Source organism: Rhinolophus ferrumequinum, chromosome 25 (genome assembly GCF_004115265.2).
Source record: "Rhinolophus ferrumequinum isolate MPI-CBG mRhiFer1 chromosome 25, mRhiFer1_v1.p, whole genome shotgun sequence".
NCBI classification, from domain to species: Eukaryota; Metazoa; Chordata; class Mammalia; order Chiroptera; family Rhinolophidae; genus Rhinolophus; species Rhinolophus ferrumequinum.
Genome location: NC_046308.1, coordinates 37,597,025 through 37,624,604, shown reverse-complemented (window position 1 = coordinate 37,624,604; position 27,580 = coordinate 37,597,025). Strand labels below are relative to the sequence as shown.

The 27,580-nt window shown below is 42.3% G+C and overlaps 1 protein-coding gene and 1 long non-coding RNA gene across 4 annotated transcripts in view; both read left to right on the top strand.

Annotated features, from left to right (window-relative positions):
• Positions 1 to 2,342: 2,342 nt before the first annotated feature.
• Positions 2,343 to 6,390, top strand: LOC117017856 (uncharacterized). Its single transcript, XR_004422134.1, has 4 exons — positions 2,343 to 2,430; positions 4,595 to 4,709; positions 5,415 to 5,478; positions 5,898 to 6,390. It is a non-coding gene; the product is annotated as an uncharacterized LOC117017856 (long non-coding RNA).
• A 19,839-nt stretch (positions 6,391 to 26,229) lies between these two features.
• Positions 26,230 to 27,580, top strand: part of UBASH3B (ubiquitin associated and SH3 domain containing B) — a 143,967-nt gene continuing 142,616 nt past the window's right edge. Inside the window, exon 1 of one of the 3 annotated variants that reach the window (XM_033097809.1) lies at positions 26,230 to 26,720. In XM_033097809.1, coding sequence (XP_032953700.1) covers positions 26,560 to 26,720 — 161 coding nt within the window. In that variant the 5' untranslated portion in view covers positions 26,230 to 26,559. Of the gene's footprint in view, positions 26,958 to 27,580 lie in introns of all 3 variants that reach the window. The other 2 variants (XM_033097810.1, XM_033097811.1) reach the window with 2 other exon arrangements.

Genomic DNA, 27,580 nt, shown 5'->3' with positions numbered 1-27,580 from the left:
TGAAACCCAGAATTTCATAATTATATCAGTGATCCCACTGAACTGTAATTACCTGTTTACCTGTCTGTATGCCTTCAAGAACACCAGCATACATCTTGAAGGCAAGGATGTTGTTCCACTTATGTTCAATTTCACTCTGAAATGCATCATAGATTATGTGTGTCACCATTGGTGACAGAGACAAGAGAGATGGTAATAGTTGCATGACATGAAGTCATTGAGGAAAACAGAGGCCACAGTAAGGAGGGCCTTGAATTACCACGTCAAGGAATTTGACTTTATCCTGAAGGCAGTGGAGAAGACTGTTAAAGGGTCTTTAGCTTGGGAAATCCATAACTACATTTCCTCATCTGATTTTAGAAAGAGTACTTTACCTAATATGTGGAGGATGAATGACAGTGAAGACTAACTCCCTCCCTAACTCCACCTTTAGCACTCTCATCAGGCTTGTCCTGCTCTTGGGCATTTCACATTCTAGATCTCTCCTGATTCCTGACCTCTAGCAAAAATGGACTATTCTTGGGTTCTGAGGTTCTTGTTTTGTAATAGCAGTTACATAATTTATCTGCTAATCTGCTCATAGGAGTCATAGATTAGTCCTCCCAGATAAGGAAGTATGGTGCAAAGGACATCATCTGGAGTCAGGACCCCTAAAATTTATTTTTCATTTCAGTTATAGCCAGCCATGGGTACTTGGGTGAGACATTTGTAGCTGTAACCTCCACACAAGGTTTCTATGAGGATCAAAATCAAAGTGACTTTGGGTTTTAGAGAAGAGAAAGATTTTTTTTTTTTTTCTAGCAAGGGGAGAAGGGGAATACAGAAGATTTCATAACGTAGGTAGTAGCATTTGAGCTGGCAAAGGCCTAGAGAGAAGAAACCAGGATCTTTCTAAGGTTTTATTCTCAGGGAACAGAAAATAAATGTTATCTCAGGGATAGATTTGGAGATTGCTGGAGACTGAATGTTTGTGCTCCCGCAAAATTCATATGGTGAAACAAAACTAATCCCCAATGTGATGGTATTTAAGGGTAGGGACTTTGGGAAGTGATTAGGTCATAAAGATGGAGCCTTCTTAAATGAGATTAGTGCCCTTATAAGAAAGACCCCAGAGAGCTCCTTTGCCTCTTCTGCCATGTGAAGACACAGTGAGAAAACAATTATTTATTAACCAAGAAGTGGGCTCTCATCAGACACTGAATATCCTGGCACCTTGATCTTGGACTTTCTAGCCTCCAGAACTGTGAGAAATAAATTCTGGTTGTTTAAACCACACAGTCTATGGTATTTTGCTATAGGAGTCCTAACAGACTGAGACAGAGATCCAGGCACCCAAGATTTGATCTCAAAGTATTTGTCCTAGAGATTAGGATATCCTGTCCTCCAGACAGGGCCCAGGTAATGCTAATTTTTACTGTTTTGGCTCCCTTTTTCTTACAACCTCAGAAGACCACCTTGTATTAATACAATATTATCTATAAGTCTATTTCCAATTTAATTGATAACATAACCCTTTGAACATTAATAACGCTCTAGGCTCTTGCTTGGCTTCAGGTCATATACTGATTGTCTTAGTATAGGTGTAAAAAAAAAACCTATTTTAAGTGGACTAATGTATGGATAGTTGAATTTATGTTTGTTCTATTGAACTCTAAATCACATGGTGACATTTTCCAATTCTGTCCATCTGGGCTAAGGGAAGGCACTAGCATACTCAGGACCTGTGGGCCTCTGCACACCTCACACTCTTGATGGGGCCAAGTATGAAAGCCAGACACCTTCATTCACTTCACAAATAGTTTTTAAGCACCTCTTTAAGTGCCCAAAGCACTGAGGAATGTTTATGATTTGGTCAACAGTGTGATTCTGGATTCTTTGGAAACACTAAAGACAAAGTTTGGGCCTGGCAGCATTAGTAGAGGGTGGTTTATATAGGAACACTTCCATTATTTTGTAAATAATTCTTATTTCAATTCTGTTAAGGTGCAGATTTTATCAGATAATTATCCCCTCCCAGACAAACACTCTCACCAGTTTATCCTGAAACAGACATTGAGGAGAGGGGAAAAGTCAAGATTTGGAGTTAGAATCCCTAGGCTAGGCCCCAGATCCAGCAATTACAAGCTGTGAAGGTGGATCAATCTGTTCACACCACTGAACTTCAGTATTCCACCTGTCAAATTGGGTAACAATAGCAGGAGCCTTTCTGGGGCTTCACATGATGTCATAGACATGGGATAACTGTAACTACAGTGTGGTGTTCAAATGCCCATGAAGTTGCCGTGACTTCTTCCTGTTTCTATTTTCCCCATTTGCACAGCTCACGTGCAAGTGAGTTGAGAGGAGGTGAAGAACATGAAGGACTAGGAGCCCTGTGGCATCGCATGACCACAGAACGTGCTGGGTCAGTAGAGTAGAGGCTCAGCCAAAGTAAGTAAAAAGAAAACCAGCCCTCCTTCCAATGTCCCTCCATCCCTCCCTCCTGCCCTCCTTCTCCCTCGTGTGACCTCATTTGAAGAAAGTGATCAAGTATAGACACTGCCCCTTCCTCCCAGTGCCTTTGCAGTCAGGAGAGGAGAGATGTGAGATGACAGCTTCCAGGGATGAGTAGAGGTGTGAAGGGCACTCTGACTCAGCTGGCATTGGTGGACTCCCCTGTGGGGAGCCCAATGTCCATCAAGTGGGAACTGGTTAAAAAATGCAGGTGAGCTGAGGGGATGGGAATGATGTGGACTTACTGGGTGTATGACACCAGAATGCTGCCCTTCCAGAGCCCTCTCCCACCATTATGGTTTCTAGACATTTCTAGGAAACCCCAAGGATAGCTTGCATGTGTGTTTCAATTTACAAGGCATTTCATTTATTTTCAATTAAGTTTATGCTCTAAGTAGCATGATCCCCATTTTATAAGTGAAGAATCTGAAGCCCAGTTGTTAAGTGACTCACCCAAGGTCACACTACATGAAAGCAATAGAACCCAAACCAAATGTTAAATCCAGTGACTAAACCCAGTGATTGTAGCAGGACACCAGATTTTAAGCACTGATCTGAAACCATTGGACTTGCAAATGCAGAAGCGAGAAAGAGGGCCTGATGAGAGGGAAAAATAGTCTTATTTATCCCACCACCCTCTCAGCTCTTCCCCTCCCTCCCTCCCTCTTCCTGTCCTCTGCTATCTCTCTCCAGTATCCATCCATCATCCCACCCCATCCCCCACCAGCTGCAGTTCTTATGAGTACAAAACATTTCTCACTTCACATCCTGCCACAGACTTAGAAGTGCAAAAGCCACCACAACAGAAAGAAGTACTTAAAGGAGCCAATCCCTGTCTCTCCTTCCTTTCTTCTCTCCTCTCTCATCCTACTCCTCCCCAAGCCCCTCCTTCACTGCTGCCTTCTGAATACAGTAAGGCTTTTATACCCCTTCAGGCCAACAGTGAGGGACAACTATTAGGGGCCTTCTGGAACTGGGTTCTGCCCCCTTTGATGGGCCCAGGAGATTTGAAGTTGCCAGACATTTCAAGAATTCTTTTTATTTCTTATAGACAATTCCTGCAAAACCAACTCCAGCTCTCAATTTGAGGTTGTTACCCCAGGGAGATTAGTAATATACAAAGAGCCATCCTCTCCAGGTTTTCATGAATAAGAGCAGGAAAACTCAGGAATTTGGAGGTAGAAGAGCAGGAAAACTCAGGAATTTGGACTCTGTTTTCACCTGTACCTGTTTTATTTCCCCTTTTCCTATCTTCCTTTCCATTCTAATCCCAGTATTACTGGCGTCAGCAAGTCAGCCAGACCCAAGTCCATTGTAAAGGACGGTTCCTTTCTACAAAAACCCTATGTCAACCCTATGCCATTAGGGATGGTCTGACTCTAAATTTTGGGTCTTATTATCATGTCATGTGAGCTGATGTTGGGTTTGGAAAATACAGTCACTTCGTTTATAGGTGGTCATATACCGTCCCCTGGGACCTAGTGAGGTTTGCTTCCCACCATATGTTTCTTGAGGAGGAAAGCCAGCCTGGCTGTGTCCATCTTGTCTTCATTTTTGCAATGTGTGCTTAGCAGCCCCTGTGAGTCTGTAGGGACTTTAGCAATGAGGAAATAGCTCTCATCTCTGTGGTGCTGTACAGTTAAGATGAAAGATGCCTCGATGAGTATCCACAGTCCAAGTCCTTATTGATGACATCCTTGCCTTCAAGGGCAACTGGCAGTGGAAACAGGCAGTTGCCTCAAGTGTGAGCACTTCATTTTAGGCATGTTGTTGAAGGTGATTCTCAATTTCATCTGTCTAACGGTCACAGTACTGCAAACTTCCCAGTACTATTGTGAGACAATTAATGTGATAACTGTACAGCACCACAGAGATGAGAGCTATCCCAATGCCTATCCAGTTCCAGGCTCTTAGAGGACTACATCAATCCTACAGAGTGAATGAGAAAATAAAGGAAAGTAAGAATGAGAGAGTGAATACATGAATATAATAGCTTATAAGCCAACTAATGTGCTAATTCACGTTTTGTCAGATTTTGCAGTCTGCAGTGCTTCCTTATTTTAATCTTCACATCCCTTCAAGTAGCTCTTTTTTCTTCCAGACCAGGAATATGAAATGCAGACTTGCCTACCGTGAACAAGTTCAGAAGGAGCAGAATGCAAACTTAAACTTAGGTCTTCTCCATCTAAGCCCAGCGCCTCTGCCATTTCCCTCTGGTATGTCTGCCTCCCGCTACATATTCAGGTCTGAGCTTCAAGATCACCTGGTCAATGCAGCCTTCACTGTCCACCTGGTTAAAGTGGCTTCTTCTCTTTCATTCTCTTTCCCATTCACCTGCTTTATTTTCTTCACCTCATTTATTACTTCTGCTGTTTCACATCATCTTATTTGCTGCTGTTTTTAAGTCTGTTAGCTATTCTACATGCCATGCTCTGTCTGAATTTGACCCCATTGTTTAGTAAAATAATTATAACAAACTTCTGAAGTTAATGTTACTTTTATTTCTATTTTACCCATGCAAAAACTGAAGTGTATAGAGTTTCAAGTTTAAACAGTAGTAGCAGAGTTACTCTAAGAAGAAGAGTTCAGGTATTTGACTGCAATGGCCACACTTTTAAATTCTGTGTTAATGTCTCCTAAAAGTGCTATATGATTATTTTTTAGATTGGGGTGTTTGTTATTATTGCTATTTTTGTTTTATGAATTAATGTAAAACTTCCACAACATCTCATAAGAAAATTGGTGGCATCCCAGTATCTATCAACGTCAGGAAGATTGAGAATTACTGAAATCAATGATATAATTTATGTGTATAAAAATAGAATGATTCAAGTATAGTTTTCAGACTAATGGGGACAAGTAGCAGTATGGTCATCATTAATATCTGGCTTGAAAAAGCATGTTCTTACACTTCCCTACAGATTTTACTGAAGATCATTTCACCCAGAGTGTCCACTGACTGGTCATGAAGGGGAGATAGCCCAGGTGAGCATTTGGAGGGGAAAGGAAATTAACAATTTAAACCTGTCAATCAAATCTATCACCTGTCAATCAAATATGAACTATTGGTGATACTAGACAGAACATGGATTTCAGTTTATGATACTTCTAAAAGTGTGTTTGGGATAAGGATCTTAGCTCTCTGAGTCTTGCTTTTCTCATCTGTTAAATGAAGAAAAGAAAACCTTATTTACAGAGATATTATAAAGATTAAATAAAACAATTCATGTAAACTACCTGGGGTACAATTGGTGATAAGTAAATTTTAGTCTCCTTCCACTATCTCTTGTTCATAATGATTTACTACTTCATAATTGAGATGTGATTATAAAATAAAAAACAAGATTGATATTGCAAGTAAGTATAGTGGAATGCAAACATCTAAATGAATGCTGTCCCCGCAGAGCACTTCATCTGGGGAAGCTGCCCAGTTTGCCGAACTATGCTGTATTGGTTCAAAATACTTTTGGAATACTTCTCTCTACCAGTCAACCCTCTACGCAGAAGACATTCACAGGAAATGAAATCGGCAATTCTTTATTCCTTCATCATGGATTGTTACTTATCCTGAGCAAATGAATGAGTGATTATTTTCAAAATACCAGCACATTAGAAGCAAGACACAACACTAGCCCCACTTTACAGAGTGGCCATTCAGCTATCCAACCAAGTATCATTCAGCTTCCCAGAACTTTTTCCAGATATGCTCAGAGAAGAGCTTGTTGACAACTTCACCAGTAGCCACTTTCTAAATGGGGAAGTGGACTGACTCCGAGGGACAGTGTGTATTAGTCATAGGAGGTGAGGCATGGTGACATTCTAAAAAACAAAGGAGACCAGAAATAGAATTACAAAATATCTAGAGCATTTTTTTCTCTAGAGAAATGCTCAAAAACACTAGCTTTAATGAAAGAGAGTAGGGTGGTGCATAACAAGGCTAAGGTGGGAATGAAGAAACCACATTTCAGGGAACAGCACTTCCCTGGAGATGGTCTTGAGAACCTTATTTTACAGAAAAATTTGCTTTGACTGTGAGCATTTTGAAGAACCACTTCACTTAGATTTCAAAGGCCAACCATGTTGATACTCTTAACTAATCATTACATGGTAGGTCTGTGGATGTGTGAGAAGCCTGTGTGGTGGTATGAAAGAGGCGAAGTCCATGAACAAGGAGCCAAGCAGCCAGGATGGCTCTGGGGTCTTGGGGCTCTTGTTGCCTATGCTAGGGCTCTTTGTAGGAATAAGAAATATATCTCCAATTTCATCTCTAGCTGAGCTAACTCTGCTCTAAGGCCATAGACTATCCCCTGTTCAAGTTTACCATCTTTCATGCAGATGCATCCCTACTACTGAGAGAAATACAACGTCTTTTGTAATTTGAAAGGCTGAGGTGAAATAATTTTTTTTTTTTTAATTTGAGTATTTTCAAATCCACAAGAAAGTTGAAGGAATAATGCAACAGCACCTCCAAAAACTGCCTTGACATTCTCAGACTGGCTTGGGGTATTTAAAGAAAGACCATCCCCCTGTCTCACCCAGTTCCCTGTTTTAGAAAATTACCCTAAAATTTAGGATTAATAACCTTCGGCTTATTGATCACAATCTCTATGGTCTAGCATCCTTTCCAGGCTAATCCCATCATTGTTCCTGGGTTGCTGACGCCACTGGAGAATCACGTTGCCAGAGGGAAGACTCCAGTCAGATGCCCGAAAAACCACGTACTGGTAGTAGCCTCTGGAGGAACGCCCAGATTTTTCCTTAAATTTCCCAAGCCAGTCTGAGAATGTTAAGGCAGTTTTTGGAGGTGTTAACCTGCTGCCTTCTCAGACCTGCTGCTGCCACTAAATGCTTATTCTAAATAACACAACTCCTGTGTGGGTCTATTGGCTGAGCAGCGAGGGCAGCATGAGCCCCAGACTTGGGTTGCCCGCTGGTTTCAATATCATGACCTTTCACCATTAAAATTTTAAGCTTGCATTTCCCAAGGACAAGAACATTCTCTCACCTAGTCAAACACCATTATTATTACACCTAAGTCAACACTAATACAATAACAACATCCAATACTGAGTTAGTTGAGATTCAGAATTAGCCACCCCAAAGTGTTCTTCAGTGGTATGTGGGTTATTTTGAGCTAAATGCAAACTTCTGTCTCCATCTCCCCTTAACTATCGAGAGGAACTTGAATGAGGAGCCTTGCCCATAATAAGGGATTATCAGAGATAACTTTTTATGACCTACCTATTTGGCAGGGCAAACTACTAATTCCTGAACATGTGATCTCCCTGCAATGACCTTCTGAAGCCCCAAGGTGCATCACCTCATTCCTAGCTTATATAAGCATTTTACCCTTCTTTCTCTGAACCTCTCATGTATGTGGGATCTCTGACTTTCTTGTATGTGGGGTTCTGGTGAACACAAAATTAAATTTGATTTTCTCTCGTCAATCTGTCTCTTGTTAACTTGATTACTTAGCCAGCCAAAAGAACCAGAGAAGGGAAAATGTAATTTTTCCCCTCCCCCACAAGTCTGTAGATAAATTTCCCAAATCGTCTCACAAATGTTCTTTATAGTGGATTTTTAAAAATTCAGGATCCAATCAAGGTCTATGCATTATAAATATGCCACCATCTCATTTTGATGTTTATGGTACTGGGTTCTTTAACAAGCCTAGACTACTAGTCTTTCAGAACGTCCCACATTCTGGATGAATGAGTGTTTCCTTGGGATTAGATTTAGGTGACTTTTCTGACAAGAACATCACATAGGCTGTAATGTGTACTTTCCATTGCATCTCATCTTAGGAATCACAAGTCAGGCCACCCCACAATTGACAATGCCAAGTTCGAGCACTTGGCTAAGGTGGAAACCACCAGATCTCTCCACTGTAATGGCATGTTTTCCTCTATAATTAATAAATAATCAGTGGGGTGATACTTTCATCATTTGGAGGTGGGAGAGGAATATGTTCAAATTGATTTGGCTGTGGGAGTTCTTTCCAGCTGATTCCTATATCCTTTTCATGTAATCTCAGGAATCTTGAGGCAATTCCCTACTTTGTGGCACAAAATATTCTAGACCATCCTTGCGCTTTCCCTGCCTCTGACCTGGGATCAGCATCCCTCCATGGAGCTCTGACCTTTATAGGAGAAAATTATACTTAGAAATTAAAATCTATATGCTAGGAGTACTCTCAAGTGCAATTTTAAAATGCAATTTTAAATCAATATATTTCTAAGCCTCTGCTATCCAGTCCTGGGATTACTGAGACATTATGTGGATTAATCGCACTATAGCTTTAATGAACTTTAATGCCATACCCTCATAAGAGTACCAAGTCATAAGACATTTTGGGACGTAGCCCAAGAAAGAGAGAAGAACATTACTAGAATAGCTTTCATTTCTGAAAAGCCTGGGTTTAAACACTGGTTTACTTTCCTGCATCACTGTAATACCATGGGTATATCACATTATTTTTCTAAGCCTTTTTTTGTCCATAATAAAAATATGTTTAATGTAACTTCTTCATATTGTTTTGTTTTCTTAGAGAGATAATAATTAAACAAAGTATTATTCCTGCAACTGCTTGAAAATTGTAAAGAGCTATGTAAGCACTATTATTAAATAGAACAAGAACGTAACATTTTAGGTGGGCAGCAGGGCATAGATAATTGAATTTCAAGAGAAATCTCAGTCCGTGTTTCTTTAATTAAAGTCTGTAACTAAGAGGCTGATTTTTGACTTGCAGTTGTATTCTCTTAGCTTCTCTTTATAGGAGTTTCTAACTAATGAGCAGAGAACAGGCTATGAGGAAACTTTGAGGCTCCCTATAGGCTCCCTCCAAACTCACACTGGACACTCTGCCCAAGGAACACCATACTTAGCCTGGTGGGAGGGAAATGATTAATGTAAAACTCGGGGCCTAAAAGAGCAGTCACTTTTCATTTAGAGACATGCATTTCCCAAACCACCCCTCCCACTGAACACTGGAGATTTGCTTATTTATCACTTCTCTTCCTGGTTCAGGCGAGCCTATTCAAGGGGGGCCATTTTCCCTCTATGACTTCCACCAGCTTTCAGTCACAGGTGTCCAACTTCTGGTGTGAACCCTTTAGACAACCTTTTAACACAGACTGCTTTAAGGGGACTGACTTTGGGGTTCCTCACAGTATTCTCTGCATCAGAGACATAAACTAGAGATGAAGTCTGTGTAATCACCAAGGAAACTGAGGGAGGGGAAGGATATGGCTCTGAGCCAGTTCAGCCAGTGGGATGGGAGAGTCTCTTAGCCTTGGTTTCAAAATCAGGAAAGTGAGGAAATGCAATTGCACATGTGCTTTCAGGGCACCTCTCATCTCAGCTGGAATGCAATTCAAGTCAGTTCAACAGACATTTATTAAGCACCTACTGAGGGCACAGCTATTAGTAAGGCACATGGAGACTTATGGAGCTCACATTCTCCTCTGGAGGTTAAGCATTAAGTACACGAAATGTCTTTCACTATGTTTAGTGCTATGATAAAGGGATTCACAGAGGACAAGGGGGTTATAGATTTTATCCATGCGGTATGGGCGAAGTCAGGCGACGTCAGGCAAAACTCCTTAGAGGAGGTCAGGAGAAGGCAGAGTTCCAGGCAGAGGGAACAGAATAAATTGAGGAGAGTGGCCTTTTCCTAAAGGATTAGGAAAGTACTTACTCATTTTAGGATGTACTTACTCATTTCTTGTCACTCCCCATAACCTGTCTCCTCCCCTTAACCCAAATCATGAGGTTGAAAAAGCTTTTCGTGAACCGTGAAGTCCATCCAGCTTCAAAATTAACTGCTCTGAGGAATACTAATTAGTAGAGTAAATAACGGCCACCAAAGATATCAGGTCCTAATCTCTGGAAACTGTAAATGTTTCCTTATAAGGAAAACAGGGCTTTTGCAGATGTAATAAAATTAACAATTTTGAGATGGAGAGATTATCCTGGATTTTCTGGGTGGGTCCTAAATGCAATCACAAGGGAGAGGCAAAGAAGGAGAGAGAGAGGGAGAGGGAGAGGGAGACGGAGAGAGAAAGAGAGAGAGAGAGAGAGAGACAGAGAGAGAGAGAGAGAGAGAGAGAGAGAGAGAGAGAGACAGAGAGACAGAGAGAGAGAGGGAGAGGAAAGAAAGAAAGAAAGGAAGGAAGGAAGGAAGGAAGGAAGGAAGGAAGGAAGGAAGGAAGGAAGGAAGGAAGGAAGGAAGGAAGAAAAAGAAAGGGAAATTTCAGACAGATACACAGAGAGGAGAAGGTGATGCTAAGACAGAGCAGAGATTGAAGATATTATCTTAAGAATTAGAGTGATATGGTGGCAAGTCAAAGAATACCAGCAGATGGGACAGCTGGATGGCTCAGTTAGAGTGTGAGCTCTGAACAGCAAGGTTGCTGGTTTGATTTCCACATGGGCCAGTGAGCTGCGCCCTCCACAACTAGACTGAAGGACAATGACTTGGAGCTGATGGTCCCTGGAGAAACACACTGTTCTCCAAATTTGAAAAAAAAAAAAAAAAAAAAAAAAGAATGCCAGCAGACACCAAGAAGGAGCTAGAAGAGGCTTAGAACTTACTGAGGAGCACAGCCCTGCTGTTACCTTCGTTACAGCCCAGTGACACTGATTTAGGGCTTCTGGGCTCCAGAACTGTGAGATAATACATTTCTGTTATTTTAAGCCACCTGGTTTGTGGTAATTTGTTACAGCTGCCATAGGAAACTTACCGTATTTCTCCAAAAATAAGACCTAACTGGAAAATAAGTCCTAGCATGATGTTTCAGGATGCTCGTAATATAAGCCATTGCAACACATGACAGATGTATTGAATTATAAAATAATAATATATAATTAAATATAAGTAAATAATATTATTGACATTAATATTTAAAATAAATGATAACATATATGATAATTAAGTATTTGTAAATACTCAAGCAGGCGCCTTTGGAGGAGAGGTAAACGCCTATGTAAACAGATAAACTAGACACTTATTGACAAATGACCAATCGGAGTACAAACACAATGCATGAATAATGTGCGTACTTGATAATGAACAGACATGGTTGTGTCTAATATGAATCTTCATAATTCAATATGTCATGTGTTGTAACGGACGTACTTAATGCACTCATGTGAAATGAAGAAACATTTTCTGCATTTTGGTGCCTGCAATTTTTCATCGCTTTTGTTTGGACTATCATTCTTAACTGCCATCAATTTGTTGCCACTCCTTTCTCGTAAGTCTTCAATTAACACTTGATATAACGGTAGATTTAAAGGGAATAATATTTTGACCCCCAGACAAGATGAGTGCAAAAAGAAAGAGCTATTCCGTTGAGTACAAGAAAGGAATCGTGGAGGACTCCCGGGGCAAGAATCTTACTGCTTTCTGCAAAGAGAAGAAGTTGGATCTCCAAATGGTCCAAAAATGGAGAGCAGAGTACTATAACCTCAGTCAACAGGTGGATGAGGGAAATGCTAAAAAGTGCAAGTATGAATCAGGTCAGCAACCATTATTTCCTGAGCTGGAAGACATCATCTGTGAATGGATTACTGACGGGAGTGGGAAGCGCAAGCTTCATAATACCGGTATGGGGCAGGGAGCTGTGTCCTACACGACTAGACTGAAAAACAACGGCTTGAACTGGAGTGGGGGTGGGGCAGAGATGGAAGAAGGGGGGGGGGGGGGGAAGAAATTCAAGCCAGAAGTTGAGGTTTGGAGAGTTATGACGATGTTCCAGAAGAAGACGACATGACTGTATTTGAATAAAGGCAGATTTTTGAACATAAGTAAATGAATAAATGTAGATTGTTGTACATGAAAAAAGTAAGACATCCCCTGAAAATAAGTCCTAATGCGTCTTTGGAGCAAAAATTAATATAAGACCCGGTCTTATTTTCAGGGAAATACTGCATAACAATCAAAATTCTCCAGAGATCAAGTATCTATTTTGCCCAGGGGACTTTTGGAAGGAAGCGGGGAAGAGGATGATCTGTTCCTTGCTTTATTAATTTTGTTTTTATTTTTCAGGTAGTAGTCTGACCACCTGGCCCCAGAGATGTTCCCAGCATCCTCACGGGATAATGGCCAACACTGGTGGTCTCTACTCTAGAGAGCCATACGTGTGAAGACTTGTCCTAGATTTCTGAAGATGACAAGCCTGACTATGTCATCTTCTCTTCTGTCTTTTGCATAGCATTATTCACTCAGGGCATACATTTTCAAGCAAAATCCTCATTAACACACTCTTCAGTCATATGCCATGGTCCTAACTAGCTGGGAGCTCATAATCCTTTGAGTATTGTCTTAATCAATGACAAACGTTTAAGGGGTCCATGTGGGAGGTAAAAAAGATATAGTGATAGTGCATAATCTCCACTCTCGGGTAATTTAGAATTAATTTGACTAGGACAGAGCAGTGATAATCAATTTCACTAAAAAACAATGGAAGAAAATGCACTAAGATGTTACCATTGATCACTTCTATTTAAAGTGATTGTTTTTCCTTCTTTAGCTTTTTACATTAATTCTATGATAAAAATGTCTTACTATACTGCTTCCATAATTTTTTTAAAAGCATTTGCACTTAAAAGAGATAATAAAAAAGCAAAGGAAAAATAAAAGGCAACATATTGTAAATTATCCATGAGATGTTAGGATTTAAAAAGTGCTCTGAGAGTCTTAGTAGCTGGGGTCCTGGGAAGACTTCTTGGAAATTTCATGACTTTAGTTGAGCCTGGAAGAATAAGATGTATTTTGAGATTTATTAATAACTGATTTGCCCTTGTGTCTTAGTCCATTTGGGGTGCTATAACAAAATACCACAGACTAAGTGACTTATAAACAACACAAATTTACCTTTCACCGTTCTGGAAGCTGGGAGTCTGAGATCAGGGTAACAGCATAGTGAGGTGAATGGCCTTCTTCTGGGTTGCAGACTTCTCACTGGGTCCTCACCTGGTAGAAGGGGTGAGGAAGCTCACTGGGGTGTCTTTTATAACAGCACTAAGCCCATTCAAGAGGTCTGCACCCTCATGACCTAATCATTTCCCAAAGGCCCCCGACCTCCTAAAACCATCACATTGGGGGTTAAGATTTCAACATCTGAATTTGGAAGGACATAAACATTCAATCCATAGAAACTTGGATTCCAAGTGATTTGGCATTGCTAACCCAGTCATTGGTTAGTGATGTATTTCTCAGTAGTGTATCAAAGTTGGGCAGACATCAGCTAGGGAAATATTACCTAGAAAGAAGACTGGTTCTGAAATAACCTAAATTCTCCAACCCTGCTCCAGTTTATTAACTGCCTCCATTCCCCCCAAACCCTGTGCTTCTGCCACGCAGGTCTTCAGAGACCTGATCTCTCCCATGTCTGTCTGCGGCACAAGGTATTTCCTCTGCCTGGAACAACCTTTCTTTCTTCCCTACTCTTTCTACCCAGCCTCATCCTACCCCCACTATCTCATTCCTCATCTAATTAACTTCTATATCTTCCAATGTCCTGCTCAAATGTCACCTTCTCTGGGGAAATTTTCCCAAACATCCTGTGTGCCTCTCCCCCCCACCCCCGCCCCGCCCCCTGCCCATTTTGCCCCTGTAGCAACTTAGGTCAACTTCTATGTCTCTCAATCCTGTGTTGTCACGGTCTGATCATTCCTGTCATTCCCTCTAGAATTCGCACTTCTTGAAACCACACCTATCTTTGAGCCCAATGTCCAGATATACTAAATAACCCATTACAATAGAAGGGAAGAAAAAGGGAGGAAGAAAGAATTTTGTTTGTCTTTTGCTTGTGAGTCACCTGATGATCTGATGAATTTAGTAAAAGTTAACTTCAACACCAGATTTGCTGCAACCGCTATTATTCACATATCCTCAAACTCTCTTGACCTGTGTGTTTAAGCAACCATGTGGTTCATTTAATAGCATATCCAAATAAACTATACATTGAAATGAGTTGCCTATTAAAATATTTAATGTATATTAATTAATTAAGGTTAATTGTAATGTGCCCTGAAGATAAATTCAGATGTCTTAGTTTTCAATACGTTTCCAGCACTTAGCTATATGACTTTGGGCAGGTTACATAAACTCTCTGAACCTCAATAGGTTTATTGTCCATATAGATATCCACCTGACAGTATTGCTCACGGTATGAAATAACGATATGTGATAGACTTAACCTACAGGGACCACTCAACATACATTTGTTCTTTTTCCTCCAAGGATCCTCATGAACACATTGTTGGAGGGTAGGGAAGCTGGGGAAGGAGTATGAAAATTAGCAGGTGCAGGCCAGTACTCTTCGGTTATTGAGCATTCATTATGGTATGTGCCCGTGCTTTATGTGAACTAACTTATTTAATTCTGACAGCAACCCTTTAGGATTAGGTTCTGAGAGGTTAAGTAATTCTGTCTCATTTAAAAAATGTTATCTGTTCAGCAATGTATGACGCTCCCCTCATCCCCTTCTCCCATCCCAAATTAACACATATACCTCTCAGTGCAGGGGGGAGGCCCTGAGGAAGAATTTGCCAATTTTTATCATGTAAATACTCCCACCATGGTTGGTTTCCAGCTATTAATGATATAACAACTGACTCCAGGTATTCCTGAAAATTTAACAATGAATTCTCACCAGCTATTGAACTGGCTCTGGCACACCTCACTACCTGTCTTAAATCTCTCCTCACTCATTGTGGTTCAGCTTCACTGGCCTTTTCGTTCCTCTGAGTATTCCCAACTTAGAGCCTTTGCATTAGCTGTGCCCTCTGCCTAAAACTGTCTTCCTCCACATCTTCATTTGGCTGCCTCCTTCTTATCATTCAGATCTAAGCTCTGATGTCCCCTCTACACAGATAACCTCCCCTACCCACTTTTGCTAAAGGAGCTCCCTAGCCTTAGTCACTCTTTAGGACATCACTCTGTTTCCCTTTCTTTGTAGCACTTATTATATGGAACTTATTTATGGAACTTATTATATGGACTCACTTACTGCCTGTCTCTCCCTACTAGAATGTAGGCTCCTTGGGAACAGTGACTTATTCTTCTTAATTTCTGAAGAACACCTACCTTCAGCACATGCTCAGTGAATAATTGTTGAATGAATATATTTGTTCAAGGTCACATGGCTAATAAGGAAGAAAGCAGAAGTCAAACATAGAGCCCACACTCTTGAACTCAACTATGTTACCCCAAGTTATCCTCATGTGACTTGCAGAATAATCTGGAATACAGAGGAATTATGTAGCCACAGGCAACTACAAGGCACAGTGATCCCTTATGTGCTGCTCGTGGGAATATAATTGGTGTAACTACTTTGGAAAATATTTCTGCACTACCTTCTAAGTTGAAGATGACCCAGCAATTCTACTCCTATGATATGCCCAAGTGTTATTCTTGCCCACATACAGCTTATAAAGAATGTTCATAGCAGTGGAGTCATAAGAGCAAAAACTTGGAACTATTCCAAACATGAATTAGCAGGAGAGTAGACTATTATACAGCAACCAAACCAAAGAATTACCCAATATTCAACTGTATAGATATAACTTAGCCATATACAATTGAGCAATAAAGGTAAATCCCAAAGATTACAAACAACGTTACACTCTTTCATAACATTAAAAATGACTTTTAAAAATTTAAGTATAGTTTTTAGGACTACTTATAGATACAATAAAATTATATGAAAAGGAAGACAAGGGAATGATGAACATAGGATATGGGATGAAGTTACCTGGGGTGTGGGGAGGCAGAAGGTGGGTTTATTGGACAGGGAGTAGTCATCTGGTAAGATATAGGTTATTGTCAGGTCCTACCTTTTGTTTCAGGTGAAGGGTTTGCGTGTGCATACTGTATTATTAAAAAAAGAACTGATTGGGGGCAGCTGGGTGACTCAGTTGGTTAGAGCACGAATTCTTAAAAACAGGGTTGCCGGTTCGATTCTCACATGGGTCAGTGAGCTGTGCCCTCCACAACTAAATTGAAGACAACAAGCTGCTACTGAGCTGCCGGTGGGGGGGCCGGATGGCTCAGTTGGTTAGAGCACGAATTCTTTTTTTTTTTTTTTTAATGTATTGGGGGTGACAATTGTTAGTAAAATTACATAGATTTCAGGTGTGCAATTCTGTATCACATCATCTATAAATTACATTGTGTGTTCACCACCCAGAGTCAGTTCTCCTTCCATCACCATATATTTGATCCCCCTTACACTCATCTCCCACCCCCCAACCCCCTTACCCTCTGGTAACCACTAAATTACATTCCCCAGATTAATTTTCAAACCCGTGGCCATCCTGTGGTCACCGACTGCCCTCCAATCCCCTCACTCTCCCCCCCACCCCCACCCCCCTGCCCATCTAGCAACCCTCAGTTTTTCCTCTTTGTCTCCAAAACTGTTTCTGATTAGTTCATTCACTTATTCTTTTCTTTAGATTCCGCAAATAAGTGAGATCATATGGTACTTATCTTTCTCTATCTGACTTATTTCACTTAACATAATGTTCTCTAGGTCCATCCATGTTGTTGCAAATGGTAAGATTTCTTTCTTCTTTATGGCTGCGTAGTACTCCATTGTATAAATGTACCACAGTTTCTTAATCCAGTCATCTACCTATGGGCATTTCGGTTGTTTCCATGTCTTAGCTATTGTGTATAGTGCTGCAATAAACAGGAGTGCATAAAGATTTTTGAATTGGAGTTTTGGATTTCTCCGGATAGATACCTAGGAGTGGAATTACTGGATCATAGGGTAGTTCCATTTTCAGATTTTTTAGATAACTCCATACTGTTTTCCATAGTGGCTGCACCAACCTGCAATCCCACCAACAGTGCACAAGCGTTCCCTTTTCTCCACATCCGCGCCAGCACTTGTTGTTTGTTGATTTATTGATGATAGCCATTTTGACTGGGGTGAGGTGGTATCTCATTGTGGTTTTTATTTGCATTTCTCTGATGGTTAGTGAGGTTGCACGAATTCTTAAAAACAGGGTTGCCGGTTCGATTCCCACATGGGTCAGTGAGCTGTGCCCTCCACAACTAAATTGAAGACAACAAGCTGCTACCGAGCTGCCGGTGGGGGGGCCGGATGGCTCAGTTGGTTAGAGCTCGAGCTCTTAACAACACGGTTGCCAGTTCAATTCCCGCATGGGATGGTGGGCTGCGCCCTTACATCTAAGATTGAGAACGGCGACTGGACTTGGAGCTGAGGTATGCCCTCCACAACTAGATTAAAGGACAACAACTTGACTTGGATCTGATGGGTCCTGGAAAAATACACTGTTCCCCAATATTCCCCAATAAGAAAATGAAAGAAAAAAAAGAACTGATTAAATAACTAGTTAAATAGCTAAAATTGAACTATATATATATGGACCATGGATTTTAATCAATCTAATTCTGTGGTCCAAAGGTTTAATTAAACAAAGAAACTGCACAAATGTCATGAGAATGGGAACGTGAGTAGTGCATAGGGGAGAAAAATTTTCATTAAGCCCTCAGCAAGCATATGGCACCTTGCTTGTTTCTTTCATATTCGTGATTCACTTAATTACCACAAAACCCAGTGAGGTTTAAGTATTGTTGTTTCCATTTTAAAGATGAGAAACTGAGATAAATTACTTTGCTTACTTTCCCAAATCTATAGCCCAATCCTAGAATGAGGCTTGTCATAAAGTGTGGTTATACACTTTCTAGGGGATTTGGGGGAGAGGATAGGGCAGGCGACTGGGTTGGGAAGATAGTAATAGGCGCTTCTAATATTTTAATTTCCAGAGTGCAGCTGGAAGAAATATCACTGGCTAGAGTGTTTGTGGGGACAGAGCCCCGGAGAGCAGTTTCCAGGCTCTCGGCCTCATGTGGAAAGGTGCTGGCTCAGGTAGTAGATGGCCGTCAGCTGTAATCAGCTGTAATGGATGGCGGGTTGCGGATCGTGTGGCTCCTGGTTCCTGTGTCTCCAACCCAGCCGCCAGTGGTATGACTATAGTGGTCTGACTCCCCTACCTATGGCTCCGTGGGTGTTCCTTTTTGGCCTCGGCATGTCCTGCGTTCTTATGTGGGGAGCGGGAGCTGAGACCCCGCCTGACACCCCGCATGACAATAGGTCACAAGTTATTTGTGTTTACATTATATATTATACATGATTTGGAAAAATGTATCTAACAACAATGTACACAGTTCCACAAAGATTTATTAAAATTCCATTTTCTAGAATTGTAAAGTAAACCTACATTTTCAAAAAGAAATAAAATATTCAAAAATTATATCTTGCAACCTCTGGGACTCCTCTGAATTTTTTTTTTCAGTTTTTTAAAATAACATTTATTTAAAAAAGTGAACATGTACATAATAGGAACCTGAAAAAACACAAGAAGCAAAGAACAAAGTCATCCATCATCACAAGTATTTCACAATTTGATGTGTCCGTCTACGTCCCCTGTGTGTATTTATGATGTAGGTGACGTTGAATCTGTCAGCAGTTTCTGAGTGTGGGCCGGGATCGTGTCTCGTGAAGCTGAAGAATGGAAATACGGACCAGGGAGAGGCAAAAAGTTTTAAAAAGAGGATAGTTTATTAGAGGCAGGAGAAGAGGTTGCGGCTCCAGAGCGGGAGGGGGTCCCGAATGGGGGGTGCCCCATGACTGAGGCAAGAGCTCTTACTTTTATACCTTCCCTTGTCTGCTTGGGGAAGGGGAGCTGTTTGAAGAAGGGAACTTTTTTTGAAGAAGGGAACTGGCTCCTTCTAATGAAATTCGTCTACCAGGTTTGTTCTGCTTGCCAATCCTGAAGGAATTAGCAAAGTAACCCACTCTTATCTATCAGATCTGCTCCATTTGTCAGGCCAAAATGAATTTTATGATTAAACTCAAGGCCTTTTTTACATTATGTCCTGGAGCAAAAGAGTGATTTTAAAACCTGAAGTTTTAGGATATGACTGTGTTTTCTTTATTCCACCAGGGACCTCCCTGTCTACCTAGGGACATGCTAACTATCCTGCATCATTTACACAACTAAGCATTCATTTTTATATAATTAAGATAGTACAGTTATGTGTCATGCTTTTTCACACATCACAAATATTTCAAAGTTCCAAAGCTATATGTTTATTTTGATAACCAAGAATACACTACACCAACTCAATCTGGAGGAAAAAAATATGTAATTCTGCCTTTCTTGATGACAAAAATTTCATAAAGACAAAAATGGCAACAGGCCTGTAGATAAAGATATTAAAACACTGCATGCCCTTAATGTTTGATTAAGAATAAGACATAAAGCAACAGAGGACACAAAGTATAATTCTTTTAAGAGAATTCATTATCTGATTTATACTTTTCAAATATTAGCAAGCAAGTTTCCACTGAATTACTTAACATTGTATTCTTATAGTACAGCCAAAAAAGATTCACACTCTTCAGTGGTTATCACGAAAATATAAATATGAACACATCTGCATACATCCCTCCTCTATATTTCCTTCTGCCCCTCTGCCGCCAACCTTGTGAAAAAGTCCTGATGTCCATTTCAGAGACAGCATTGTTTCCACTCTTTTAAAGCAAATTTTTGTTTTTTATTTTTTCCTCCTCATATCTAGGTTTTTACCTCTACCTAATTTTATTCTGTTACTTAGAAATAAAAATTCCCCTATGCTGCCCATACATTTCCTTTTATATAAAAAAGAAAGTTGTGTGAGAAGAGGAAACAAACTCTTTTTTTTTTTTTTAACTTGTACTGTTTATTTCACAACACTTCTATTGTTATGAAGCAAATTAGGGACACAGAACCTGGGGCAGTGGGGCCTTTACAAGGAGGAAACATGGACAATGGAGTATCTCCTATGAGAATTCCAGAATAGACATGCTGGGATTTTTGTTCAGAGATGGGCGAAAAAGAAATAAAAATAGATACCCCTCCCACCTCTCTTTCTTGCTTTTGCAATTGAGGGAGAGATCTTAATTTTTTTCAATGTGAGAAAAATATAATCTTTTTATTGGATTGGAGTGATGCTCCAAACTGTTTCAGCCTTAGTTTTTCCTATTGTGTGACATGGCTTCAGAGATTAAACAATCCATCAACAATCATGTAAATGTTACTACACACTTTCTATGTGCCCAGTACTGATGTAGGAACATTTTTCCCATGAGTCCCCAAATGATATAGATGATGTTGGATCTGCCAGCAGTTTCTGGGTGTAGGCCAGGATCGGGTCTCATGAAGCAGAAGAATGGAAACACAGATCCAGGAGAAGCAAAGAGTTTTAAAAAGAGGATAGTTTATTAAAAGCAAAGAGTCAGAGCTCCTGAGTGGGAGGGGGTCCCGAATGGGAGTGGCCCCTGACTGAGGCAAGAGCTCTTATTTTTATACCTTTCCTTGCCTGTTTGGGGAAGGGAAGCTGTTTGAAGAAGGGAACTTGTTTGAAGAAGGGAACTGGCGCCTTCTAATGAAATTCGTCTACCAGGTTTGTTCTGCTTGCCCATCCTGAAGGAATTAGCAAAGTAACCCACTCTTATCTATCAAATCTGCTCCATTTGTCAGGCCAAAAGGAATTTTATGATTAACCTCAAGGCCTTGTTACGTTATGTCCTGGAGCGAAAGAGTGATTTCAAAACCTGGAGTTTCAGGATATGGCTGTCTTTGTTTAGTCCACCAGGGACTTCCCTGTCTACCTAGGGACATGATAACTACCCTGTCTCAGTACTATGTTAAGTCCTAGGGACAAATTTCAGACTGTGAAATAGTCACCAATCTCCAGGTCTTTAGATTTGTTACAATTATGCCTCAAGATATAAGAATGAATGACTTTTTATTTTATTTTATTTTATTTTATTTTATTGAGTTCTAATTGACATATAACATTGTGTAAGTTTGCAGTGAACAACATACTGATCTGATACATTAATACTACAATATGACTGCCATTGTGATGTTCTGTCCAGTCCCATAATTATAATTTCTTCTAATAGTGTGAATAACATTATTTTTAAAGTCCACTTCACTCTAAGATTTCACCTGCGTAGAGGACCACTGTCCTCTCTCCACAACTCACTCCTCAGCTGTCCTTTCCTTCCCAGCAATCTCTTCTCCCTCTTGTCAGTCCTGCTCCATTCCTCTTTACTTTTCTTTTTATTAAATTATGGCCATTCAGAAATAAACTGGGCATTAAAGATCATCTGACACAGTGTTTTTCAGAATGTTTTTTGATCTTCTAAACCACCTTTTCACAGAAAAGCAAACATAAAACCCCCAAGACATAAAGCTAAGAACGTGTACCTGCTCTGAAAAGAGGAGAGATGCCATGCTTCGCCTACTCAACCTTCAGATGAGTAACTGCAACCCTTATTCATAAAGAGTCCCTGAGGGTGAGACAGGTTAGTTAGTATGATTGCTAGGTATATAGGTAGGTCCCTGGTAAAATAAAGAAAAGACAGCCATATCCTAAAACTTCAGGTTTTGAAATCACTCCTTCGCTCCAGGACATAATGTAACAAGGCCTTTAGGTTAATCATAAAACTCCTTTTGGCCAAACGGAGCTGATCTGATAGATAAGAGTGGGTTACCTTGCTAATTCCTTCAGGATGAGCAAGCAGAAGAAACCTGGTAGACAAATTTCATTAGAAGGCGCCAGTTCCCTTCTTCAGACAAGTTCCCTTCTCCAAAGAGCTCCCCTTCCCCAAACAGGCAAAGGGAAGGTATAAAAGTAAGAGCTTTTGCCTCAGTCATGGGGCACCCCCCATTCGGGATCCCCTCCTGCTCGGGAGCTGCAACCTCTTCTCCTGCCTCTAATAAACTATCCTCTTTTTAAAACTTGTTGCCTCTCCCTGGTCCGTGTTTCCATTCTTCGGCTTCACGAGACACGATCCAGGCCCACACTCAGAAACTGCTGGCAGATCCAACATCACCTACATCAAGGGTCCTTTGGCAAAGTCCTAGGAATCCCCAGCCTAAGCCACCCCCTCATTTGGCAGGTGAGGAAGCTGAGACCCCGAGAGGGGCAGAGAACACTTCCAGGTCACAGTCAACACCCAGGCTTCCCGACTCCCATTTCTGGAGCCCTCCCATGGTCTTCCCTTTCTGTCCTTACCACAGGGTTTCAAAATCTTCTGGCCATGAGGAATCCCTTTGAAGTCTAGGGGCTAAAGTCATTTCTAGTGGTTTGAAAACTACCTTCATTTGCCATGGCACCATTGCAGCCCTCAGAACTGGAGACATTCTGTAGACTAAAGTCTACCTGTTCTTAACGCAATCACTTGAAATTTTCTCAAGGGTGGAGAGAAGGAGAAGGAAAACACATAGGATACACTTCAGAAATTATGAGTTCAGTTAACTGGATCCCCATCCTGGCCAGCCCTGCGGCCATTTCAGAAGGGCTAACACACTAAAAGAGTGGCTGGGGCCAGTGGGGGTGGAGTTAAACTGTGTGCACGAAAGAGGTGTGTGTCTCAAGGTAGATCCTGACATGACCCATTGGTGCAGGGGTACATGATAACTAGCTTGTTCTTCTGAGGAAGTAACTGAGTGCTGATGTGTCAGCTCCCTCACTCTGCAAGTCCCCATTTATGCCTCACTCCTCCCACTACTGTCATCAGATATCTGGTTAGATGCATAGTCATGTCTCTTTTCTTTGTAATATAACAATATGGGCATTTATAAAGCTTTCTTTAGTTGTTCAAGGTCAATACAATTAAAACACAATGTATCTTAATTGTTAACCCCTCTACCCCTTGCAGAACAAATGGCAGCAGTCTGAGTGCCAGCACTGAGCTGAAGAAGGGTGAGGAAATCAGGCTGGGATTTCTGCAAGTCCCAGACAAAGCAGTTTTACATCTAAGGTATCTGGTTTTCCACACTGCTTTTTTTCAGGCTACCTAAAAATATTTTTATATCCATCATTTCCTCTTACAGTTTGCCTATCGGCAGGGAGAAAAATATAGGGGTTCAGAATAAATCACCCCAAGATGTGCCTCAGTGGAATATGGATTGTTCTGAACTAAAGGCAACTTTGGCTTCAGGCTTAAGAAAAACTTCTGCCCCTTGCCCCCCACCTTTACTATCTAGAAGAATTTGAATAAGGGACCTTGCCCATAATAAGAGATTATCAGAGATAATCTTTTTTGACCTATCTGTAGGGCAAGGCAAACTTCTAACTACTGAATACCTGTCCTTCTTATCGTCCTGCAATGACCCTTTGAAGCCCCCAAAGCACCTTACCTCTTCTCTTGCTCAGAATGTCTTAGATACCCATTTTCCCTTTGTGTCTTTGAAACTGTCTTGCATGTGAGGTCTCATTTATGTGGGGTCCCAATGTGTACATAAGTACTAATTTTGGTTATTTTATTTTGCTAATCTGTATAGAACCTCGAGGGTAGAGGAAAGTTTCTTCCACTTCTACAAAGACAATTAATTCAATTTTTCTGGAGAAACAGATCCAGCAATTTTATGTCAAGGGGCATAAAAGGAGTCAAAAGGGACCATGTTATTTCAATGGTTGGCATCTCTTCGTCATCTTAACAATGGTGACAAATGGTTGTTTGGGCAAATTTTAAGAGTTCAAATCCTGGTTCTACTACTTACTAGCCATATGATCTTGGACAAGATACTTGACTTCTGTCTGCTTCAATATCATTTGTAAAGTGGCTGATGGTAACATGGTAGTACCTACTTCATTGCCTTGTTGAGAGAGTAAATGAGTTATATGTTTAAGAACCCAACAACAGCAACAGCATATAGCAAGTTCTCAATCAATTTGAACTATTATATTGTGTAGTGCTCATGGTTTACAAAATACTTCCACAGGCTTTAGTAGCTCTTGACTAGGCTCCAGATCATTTGACTTTCAGCCCAGGCTGAAAGAAGGAGAAGTTCAGAATATTGGGTAAGGTCCAGCATCCTTTACTGAACACATCCCAAGGAGAATGTCTACTAGGTGTTGTTTTTCCAGCCCAGTCCTGTCTCTGCTTCATGCCTTGGAGAAGCACTCTGCAAGTCCAGCACATTTCCTCTGCTCTGACAGAAGCTTCTATCTACCCAGGAAGTATGAACTTTCCCTCATCCCTTACACAGCAGGAGGCAGAATTATGCACATTGTTGCTTAAGCCCCAGTAGTCCTTATCTCTTCACTCCAAATACCACTGGATATTCTTTAGAAAACCAATTCTGGGCGAGGAGGATTAAGCTGTACCATTTCCCCTGGTAAAATGTTTAGATGCCTTATAAAGCAACACCAAAAAGCTGCTCGGGAGTGTGGTCACCATCCCTCCTCCACACTCCAAACAGGGGAAAGAGCTGACATTTTTTGAGAACCCAGTGCGTGTAATGCTAGGTACTATGATGCATACAGATAAGGACATGGGGCTGTCCAAGGCAGAAGCAACTTGCCCAGAGCACCACAGTGGATAAAAGCTCTGGCTATGCACTTACCAGCTCTAAGATCTTCCTCAACCTCTCAGAGCTGTTTTCTCATCTGTGAAACTGGGATAGTAATCATATACATTGCATAGGGTCATTGTAAAAATTCAACGAATTAATTCATTTATTATGTTTAGCATAATGGTTGACACATAGAAGAGTCTAATAAATGTTAAGTTTTATTATTATCATTACCTGAAAAAGAGGAGCAGCTAGGGTTTACTTTGTGCCTTTTCCATTACACCAAGTGGGGTCTTTGTCTCTGACTGAGTACAATAAGTTATCTCGGAATGAAAGAGCCTTAACATCTCCCGGGCAAGCTCATGACGTGGGGCATGGGAGACTAGGTGTGGGTAAGAAGTCCATCTTGTTTGAGGTGTGAGTAGTTTTGTCCAACCTACGAAGCAATTCGCTTATTCCTGACGGCTCACCAGTGATGATCCAGTCTTTCTTTGAATCCTTTTATTGACAGCGAACTCATTCTCTAATGAAAATCAACCCATTCCATTTGAGAAAACCATCGAGAAAACCAATTCTGGGCTAGGAGGATTAAGCTGTACCATTTCCCCTGGTAAAATGTTTAGATGCCTTATAAAGCAACACCAAAATCAACAGCATCTTACAGTTAGAGAGCGTGCTTTCTCCGTTCCTTCTCCCTCCACCTTCCTTCTACTTCCCACGTCCTGTCTCTCCTCCTCCTTCCTCCTTTCATCTTCTTTTCTCTTCCTCTTTCTGCCCTGTCCTGTCCCTCTTTTTCCTCTCTCCAACCAGAACTGAGAGCCTGAGGTCCTACTCTTTACCCTGACGTCACTATCTTATTCATGGAGAGCATGTTATGTTTTCAGTATGGCCACTTGTCGGGCTGATAGAATTGGTCTTCAACGGCCATAACAATCCTCTAGGTTTTGCAGAGTCTGTTGAAAGCAAAACCTTTTATCTGGGCCTTCTGTCTTGGCCCTGTAGCTCATTAATGTCATCCATTGGTTCTCTCAGTTTCCGTTATTAACCCCATCTAGAAGGACTTGAAACTTGCATTGATTGATCTGGTGTCTTGAGGCCCATCTGGCCCTATATGCAAGGCATGGAGAAGGTAGGGGCGCTGGGAACAACTCTCGGATCCCAACGCACAAGCAGCCTACGCTGGTTCCAATTTTCCATCTAGAAGCACCGGACTCTACAGCCTGTGCGCTGCCTCCAGCAGCCTCCGGCGGCGCGGCAGCTTTAAGAGAGGGGCGGGGCCCGGGCACAGGCAAGGCAGGGCCAACCCACAAGGTTCCTTTTCCTTTTTGATCCATTCAAAAATTACTCATTGCAAATTCCCGGACTGCTGGGAGAAGAGAAGGAAGGAGGCGGAGGAGCGAAGCTGCTGCAGACGCCGCGCTGGGGGCACCCGGAGGCCCGAGTAGCCGAATTGCTGGCCGGGCCGAAGCTGCTGGCGGGCCGTTCTGGCTTCGGTGGCCTCACCAGGAAGCGTCAGAATCTCGACACCCGGGAAGCTCTGCGCCGCCTCCGCCCTCTCCGCCGCCTCCCGCCCGGCTTTCGGCCCGGAGCCCCCTGCCCTACCGTAGTCTAGCTCCCTCCTCCCTCCGGGACGATCCGACTCGAGCATCTTCCCCGGCGATGGCTGGCCTCTGAGCCATGGCTCAGTACGGCCACCCCACCCCGCTTGGCATGGCCGCGAGAGAAGAGCTGTACAGCAAAGTCACCCCGCGGAGGAACCGCCAGCAGCGCCCCGGCACCATCAAGCATGGATCGGCGCTGGACGTGCTCTTGTCCATGGGCTTCCCCAGAGCCCGCGCGTAAGTAGCCGGGCTTGCAGCCCTTGCGACCCCTCCCGTCCCAAGCGGCAGACCCTCGGCTTCGCTCCAGCTCGCCTCCCGGCGCCTGCGGGACGGGCGGCGCGCTCCCCGCTGCCCACGTCCTGTTGAGGGCAGGATGGGCGCGCAGGAGCCCGGCTCTCATCTCCTCCCCACCGGGGTGCAGGGGAAGATGCCGCGCGGGAGCGCTGTACGGGGGACTTGCTGGGAATGCCTAAGGTGAGGCATGTCTCAAGGAGACGGCACCTGGTTCGAGTCCCGGGAACCGTTCCCAGCGTCCGGCCTCCGCGGGTGGGGCTAAGCTGTTGTCCGCTAACCGCGGAGCCCCTGGGGAGGCGGGGCCCCATTGGGGATTTAGGTATCCTCTTGATCCGGAACGCAGGGCTAGCTTAGGATCCTCTTGATGGCTGCGAGACGGTAAGGGACCAGCGGGGCAGTGAGGCCGGCGCTCCCACTGCAGCGGCTTCCAGGTCCGGATGCTGCTCTCTGGTTGGGTCTCTCACCGGAGTAGGAGGAGCGGGATCGTGGGTGTTGCTGCGTGTTCATTGATCGGGAGGAAGGAATAAGGAAAGCAGTTCTTTCAGGGGACCTGAGTTCTTGTCAGTGGTGATGGCAGCGCAGAAATCTGTGGGTGCCTGAGAATAAGGGGGGGGGGGAGCTGTCCTCCAACATCCTTCTTCCCCAAGGAGGGTTGAGTAGGGAAAGGCAGAGAAAGCGCAGGTGGCTGCCCCTGCTGCCTGCTGCGAAGAGGCCTGATCCCAGCACAAGGCAGCAGCAGTAGCAGCAGGGGGCTTCTGAAGCTGGGCATCCAAGATTGTGGGGCCGGAACCCTGCCTAGAAGG